Raw genomic sequence first — 8,003 nt, forward strand, 5'->3', positions numbered from 1 at the left:
TTTCACTCCAAAACGTGTCGTCTCCCCCAAGCTATGCCCTAAGGCTTTGACCCAACACTTGAACCAGGCCATCAACCTTCGTCAGCATTGGAAGACCAATAAAACAGAAGAGGTGTTGGTACTGAATACAGAGGTGATCATCTCCTGGAGCAACATAGATAGTGGAGAAAGCCATTGCGACTTTTATAGGTAAGGATGAACCCTTTTTCTTGTTTTTTGAGTTATTCTGTGGCGTGATGTCTTCGTAGTGGCGTGACTCATGGGTTCATCTGATTCTGGGTAGGATTTGGGGTGACTTATGGTTTGTATGACTGTTCTTGTATGATATGAGTGGGTTGGAATGCTTTGCTGTAACTGGCTTTGTGATGATTTGTTAGGTAGGGGTGTTTCATTTTAGTGATGGTTCTATTCATGTTTGTTTTGAATTTAGGATTTGTTTTGGTATATTTTCCTGTGTTTGTTAATGGCATTATCGTCACTGTGATTATAGATGCATGTTCTGTGGTGAGGTTGGCCACAACAAAAGAAGCTGTGCAAAGAAGAAAGCCTTTGATGCTGAGAAAAATGCCAGGCAAATGCAGCTACAACTGGCAGTTGTTGCTCCTGCTGCAGATGGTGCTGACCCTGAAGTGAATGATGTCCCTGTAGAACATGATACTGCTCCAAAAGCAATACCACCATTGCCTTCACTTTCAGCACCCATCCAACCCCCTACAAAGATTGACATCAGCCAATCTAAAAGCATTCCACCAACCCAAGCTACACAACAGGTTGTATACTTACTGCTCAAGTGTAATAAAAATATTTGATTTTGTTTTATAAAGTAACAAGTGCTTTTGGTATTGGCTTATGTAGGACGAAGTTGTAGCTAGGCCACCTAAATTACAGGTGATTAAAGTGAAAGCAAGAGCTAGATCCTCCCCTACACCTACTGCAGCTGTACCAGTGGCTATCTCGACTGAGACCATTAAAGGGACAAGTTCTGCAACTGCTAAGAAGCTGGCCAACTTTATGACTTTTGTGCCTATTTCAGGCTTCAAGCACCTAAGGAAGAATGATAAACCACATTGATTAGAAAGCAATGTTTGGGGCTACTTTAGTTTTTTTGTATAGGGCAAATGAAATACCATATTAAACATTGTGGTTATTGTAATCTAAAAGTTGTATTTGCCCTTCTCTTTTGGTGTAGCCTTCATTTTTAGGATTGGATACCTTATAAATTTATTGTGGTACTAATCTTCCAAACAATGTGACAATTAGCCTTGAATGGCAGCACAATGCTATGACTACTTACTTTGATTACTTATCCTGTTTGTGGCTTAATCTTATAGCAACAGTGATATTGATTAGTTTGCAATGTTCCACAATACCAGTATTTGAGAGTTTGGAGTTAATCTTATAGCGCTAATCAAACATCTATTCTCATTCAATCCATCCAAATGATACACCATTACATTTCAACAGGATTGTGTTTACTTGGAAGTACATATCAAACAATAAAGGATCACATTAATCACAACTATCACAAACATGAAAATTATTAGCAGTTTCAAAGATCTAACTTCAGCTTCCAAGTTACCCAATCTCCATGCCACCTTCACGGCTTCACCCTCCATTCATCATACTCACTTTCAACCTGCAATTCAGTTCTAGAATCTTCCTTTGCACCACCTTCAACCACTGCTTCATCGTCATCATCATCAACCCACTTAAAGTAATTACAATGACTGTCCTTCTGCAAATTGATAAATCAGAGAAGAAAACAATGAATAACACCCAATAACACAGAACAAGATGGAAACACTTCAACTTCTTCAACACAACTTACCCGGTACCTTGGACATACATAGAATAATCTATCTAGGTTCTCTGTTGTCCCAGATTTTTTTATCACAGCCTTCAACCCGCAGAAACATGCTTCCTCATGGGTCTTCCTCCTCATTCACATTGAAGCACTGTAACCGTTACTGTCGTGCGGCGGAAGAGATACACCACTACTACGACCTCTATTTTCCGTCTCCATCCTCCCAGCGACCCAACAATTCCAGTATCTATCCAACTGTGTGGCCATATGATTCTAAAACGCGACTTATTTATCGACATTTAGGATTAGGGTTCATCATCCAAGGGACTGATTTGATTTCTTTAAACGAACTTACCTTGTCAGCAACCCCAGCGTCCACGTAGGCATCAGCCACCCAGGCACTTAACGGACCACGTCACCCAACGTTAGCCAGCTCAGCGAACGAGATGACGGAAGGACTAACGTGGTCATGTTCGTCATCTTTCAAGGACGATTTTGATTAACTTTATCATTCAGGGACTCATATGGAGATCAAGGTATCTTTGAGGGACGATTTTGAATATTAACTTATTTATGTGTGTATAAGCATGTTTATAAAAGAATTTTTTATTTTTTAATACGATGTAGTTGGACAAAGAAAACATCAGACGAATATCGATAAATGTCATATCCGAAATGTATCGAACACGCGAACACAACAATTTAGCTAAGTATCTGTGCTTCATAACTTCTAACGAATTTTTTTATTATATTTTAATAAAGATAGCAATTTGTTCCAAAAAATTCCATTTTAAAATTTTTTTCAAAAATAAAATTGTCTCGTAAATTGATATGTTTTAAATTAAATATATATTGCAAATCATGTCAACTTTTTTTGAATTTCCAATTCACCTCTATATTTTGGAAAATAACTATTATTTTCCTATAAATTACACATTTTTTCATATATAATTTTTTTAGCTTGTATTTTTTAAATTGTAGATTCAACCATGTTTAAGTGTACACTAGTAAATATATATTAAAATACAAAATATATATATTAAAAATGAATTAAATATATATGTATTTATATCAATACATAATGGCTAATTTTAATATGTACTTAATATTTTTGTTGTAGATTCAATTCTTTACCACCAACGAGAGCCATTATAACAAGTGATCTATAGATACTTTTATTATAAATTCTCAATGTCTAAAAATATATGGTAATTCCAGTAAAATGATCTATATCAGGAAGTGGATTTTCTCAAATTTTTTTTAAATTATTTAATAAATTGTAATCTTTTATCATTTAATATCTTCTTCACACTTAAAGAATGTAATGTAAAAAATTACACTTTACTAAACAATTTTAAAAAAAAAAAATTGAGAGAATCTATTCCCACCTATATCAAATTTGTCGGACAAGATTTTTTCTATACACCAATTCAATCAGCCAAATGATTATGTTATAGGTGCAACCTTTTTTGTGAAAGGAGTAATTACATATTCAAAAGAGAGGAAAATGATGGATATAATTGCATGCTTCGAATTCATATCCAACATCAAAATCCATAATATACTGGTCCCCATATAGAGGGATTAATATTTGAGAGGTCACTATGCTCGGCACTTTGGCATTGCATTAACTAAGTAGCTTATAATCTTAGTGGACCATGATTTGATCTCAAATTAAGGTGGTTTGATCACAAATTAAGGTGGTTAACTAACTTATTAATGAATCTTATATTCAGTTCATTATATCAATGCTAACAATAATTTTGATGATGTTTATTGCTTAGTTATTGTCATCTAGCAAACTGTTTGGTATTGTGGTTTGACCAAAGAGGTAGGACCTTCACAATTACAACACAGAAAGACAAGGATGATGGACAGAAATTGAAAATTATAATATATAAAAATTTGGTTAATGTGTGTTTATTTTTGAGAGGACTAGACTTGAGCATTGATATGGGGTCCAAATGTCCAGTGGTGCAAATGAGTTAATACATAAAAGCACCAAGATGGTGGTTGGCTGTTACAGAGAACCAAAGGGAAAATCCTTCCTCTTTTCCGCACTAATGTGATAGCTATTAGAATAGGTGGCCTGTCACACGCAAATCATCATGTCAACATTAATATATCACACACAATTTCTCCATATGGAATATTGATGCATGCCTAAAACATAAAATAAAATTGAACAATCAAACTATTTCAAGGGGACTATTAACTAAAGATTAGGCTGTGAAGCAAGTGCCTATGTTCTGACTCCATTTTCTCACTTCTACTTCAGTTGAAGCAGCGGTGCTCGAGAGTCACACAGCTCTTCTAATAAATTCTTATTTTCCTAACAAAGCATTCAATTTCAGTGTGCCAGTCCCATGTGCTTACAACGCTTTCAACTGCTGCTTCTAAGTCGCCTGTCCCAAAATGTAATGTGAAAAACGCTTCACAAAAATGGATAAAAAGAACCTTCACCTACCTTGCTAGAGTGTGAAGTACCTGGCATTTGTCAATGGCCAGCAAATGAGGTGAAGATCTTCATGCATCAATCAATTCCATGACTAAAATTGCACATAAAAATTATCCATGAAAAGTCTCATCCAATTTTAACCCCAATCAAAGATGCTTTTGATTTCAACTCTATAATTTCAAAGACTGTTTACAGGACAGTAAGAATACTTTCGAATAAGAAGAAAATAATGTTACTTTCAACTTCATTTCCACGGAAAGGAGGGGCAGGAGGTGAAAACAATGTTAGTTTCAAAGACGGCATATAGTAACCGTATTTTACAGACAGGATAATAATAAACTTGAAACAAGGAAATATTGAAGATCAACACCAAATCCATTTCGAAGCATGTTGATCCTTGTCAGCTTTATTTTCTCAACTTCTATGCAGGTAAAATTGACCCCTCATGGCACAATGTGTTCTAAACATTGTAACAACTCAAATTGAAACAAAATAAATGAGTTCTAAACCATAAATATAATCAACAAGAGAAAAAAATTGGAAGATTTGCATGAATCACAACTACCGGTTGCCACTATTTTCAAGCTTCTCGATTTCTTCGCGCTCCTTTCTTTCAGCCTCCAGGCGTGATCTTTCAGCGTCCTCTTTTTCCTCAACTTCATCAAGGTAATCAAACTCCTTCGTTGCAGCCATTGCTTTCACTACAGGATCTCGTAGCTCAGCTACCAGCCCTCCACCAACCCTGTATTCTTCTTCATCCCCAATCAGATACAACCGCTGGTCTGGGCCAGAAGCCATCGGAACATCAACTGCCAACAGCTTCATATCATACTGCGTATAAAGACAATATCAATGGCTAAGTAAAGTGAATCCTGAAGCATCAATTATCCCTCTGCATCTTACATTTCTTTTTCACTTTCGGAATTCTAGCATTCAATCACAACATGATAATTTTGGAATGATGATGACGATGACGATGATGATAATGGGATAGTTTCGTCAAACAAAAAACAATTGAAATATGAATCTGCTGATAGATGCTAGTATCTAGATAAGTTCACATAATTAGTTTAACCATTTGGTAAATTAGTAGATAGATTTTTTTCTATTTTTGGATAACCACTACCAATCACTTAAAAGAAATTGTCACTCCTAATGAGCCATAAGGTCAAGATGGATCATTCTTCAGCTCCTGGTGATTGATGAAATCCAGATCGTTTTATCTTTCCATGTTTTTATAAGTAATGCAAGATTCAGGCTTAAAGCAAGGTTTCTTTTCTCCCAGTGACAAATTCAAAAATCCATTCCTTAATTCATGACTTCATCCTAATTTCAAGTGTAAAGAATCAGCACACAGAGATCTTTTCATGCTCAGGAAGATAGTCCGTAAGTATTTATTAAGCTGCAGCCAGAGTAACAAGAAGAGAATGTTGAAGAAAAAGAGAGAGAAGAAAATATTTTGGTTGAGAGAAAGAGAGTGAATTGATTAAATTGATCTGCTACATTACAAGAGTTTATATATAGGCTGCTGATAATGCTAACAGAATAACTAACTCTCTAATCTCACAACAAACTTTCACATGAGTGCTTAACAGCCCAACTGATACTTCAATTAACTAGGCTCTCTTATATCCCTTACATACAGAACTGTCAGACGTTAAATAGTTAATCACCACAAACCATAGACTGGATACAGTTGACTTGGCTATTTTAAGAGGTCAAATATTATATTGATATATCACAATAGTGAAGGAAGAACTATCAATCACCAGATATTAATTTTTCATACAAAACCATTTTGGTCCTATCGGACATGAGTAGTATTTGCTGCTGAAGTATGATGTTGAGATTAAAGACTGAATAAGTGATAAAACACATGTAAGATTAATCAATTCTATGAAATGGTCTAATGACAATGACAGAAGCTTTTATTTACCTGGCCCTTCTTTTTCTTGACTTCAACACTGACCAGACCCTTTCTCTCAGAACCTCTTATGGGGAAAAAGAGAAAACAGCGCTTGCTCCTCATACTTGGCTTGAACTTCTTCAATGTAATCCCACCCCCTGACATCACATAGGCTCTTATATCAGATCCTGAAAGTGGGGCACCCATAACTTCAAGAGTCGCAGCAGATGTGTTGAGCCTTGTCATGGCCATTCTATAAACTTTATCAGGGTTGATTGTGAATCTTGAACGGATATACAACCCCTAAGAGATACATTATGCACAAAATCACTAGCTGATGATCCATATGTTAATGCATGTGTCATGATCACTAATGAGATTGAGAGGTTTAGTGCTAGTTTGATTGGCTTTTTTGAGTTAAAAAAGTACTTTTCTTAAAAAATAAAGTACTTTTGTTCAATTTAAACCTATTTGGATACGTCTTTTAAAAAGTACTTTTATTAAAAAAAGCAAATTATTTGTTTTTTCTAAAAGCTAATAATACCTTGCTTTTAAAAAAAAGCAGAAGCAAAAGACGTTTTTAATACTTGAAAATTCTTTTTAAAAAGCCTATCCAAATGTAAAATAATTTTTATCTGTTAAAAAAGATCTTTTTTAAAAAGATGAAAAAACTAAGTACTTTTTCAAAAGCCAATCTAAACTGACCCTAATCATTAGTGAGAGCTTTCAACAGTCAACATTAGTCTATGTCACTCTTAGGAATAGAATAAATCATCATCCAAAGCTTCAACTGTAGCTCCATACTATGGACAAATAACACAAAGTTCAGTTGCAATATATTCAGTCTGTTAGGGAGCTAGTCAGTTGAGTTAGTTAGTTAGTTAGTTAGTTATGACTAGTTAGATAAGTTGGTTAATTCAGTTATCTAGCTAAGCTTTCTCTTTCTGATTCTGAGCTGATATAACTCTACTCCTTTATATATATAATCTGTAGCTATGTACACTGATATTATGATGAATAATCATAATTCAATCTAGATTTACTTCTCTCAAACAATCTCCGAGCTCTCTCTTTCTTTACTTTCTTGTTGTGCTACTCTGATCTTGCTGGTTTCTAAGAACCTTTCATGGTATCTAGAGTCACTTTTCTTGCTCAATCCTTGTTACCATGGAAAATTGTTCTTTCTGATTCAAACTCAAAGAAGAAGTTCCCACCTCTTGCTGACAAAGTCAATGAAGACAATTATTCAACATGGAGGCATCTCGCATTCCTCATAATTCAAAGTCTTGGAATGGAAGATCATTTGCACAGCACCAAGATCCCCTCCCCTACATTACTGATCAAGAAAAGAAGACTACAGCGGTCATGTGCATATACACAACACCAACAAGGCAGTGTGGAGAGGAAACACCGTCATATTACGGAAATGGGCTTATCATTGCTTGCTACAGCCTCTCTACCAATGGTTTTTCTGGATGATTTCATTAGTGCAGTTTATATTCTTAGTGGTTTACCAACTCAGGTTCTTTATAACAAAAGCCATTATGAAATGCTATTTAATCAGACTCCTGATAATTCTTTTTTCAAAATATTTGGGTGTGGCTATTATCCTTTTTTAAGGCCATATAGCAAGTCTAAATTCAATTACAAATCTGAATCATGTTTGTTTCTTAGTCATGGTTCAAACCATAAAAGATATAAATGTATGACAAGGAGTGGTAAGGCTTATTTAGCTACACATGTTCAGTTTGATGAAAAAGTGTTTCCTTATAATGCTATGTTTCCTAATTCATTACCTTCACATCATTCTCCATCATCCTCTACTGATTCCTCTC

The 8,003-nt window shown here is 35.0% G+C and overlaps 1 protein-coding gene across 1 annotated transcript in view; it reads right to left on the reverse strand.

Annotated features, from left to right (window-relative positions):
* LOC107623754 overlaps positions 4,479-8,003 on the reverse strand; it is a 5,700-nt gene continuing 2,175 nt past the window's right edge. Inside the window, exons 2-3 of the mRNA XM_016326118.2 lie at positions 6,199-6,471; positions 4,479-5,093 (exon numbers count right to left, since the gene is read on the reverse strand). Of these exons, the coding sequence (XP_016181604.1) occupies positions 4,824-5,093; positions 6,199-6,471 (543 nt within the window). The 3' untranslated portion in view covers positions 4,479-4,823. The remainder of the gene's footprint in view (positions 5,094-6,198; positions 6,472-8,003) is intronic.

This window comes from Arachis ipaensis, chromosome B10 (genome assembly GCF_000816755.2).
Source record: "Arachis ipaensis cultivar K30076 chromosome B10, Araip1.1, whole genome shotgun sequence".
NCBI classification, from domain to species: domain Eukaryota; kingdom Viridiplantae; phylum Streptophyta; class Magnoliopsida; order Fabales; family Fabaceae; genus Arachis; species Arachis ipaensis.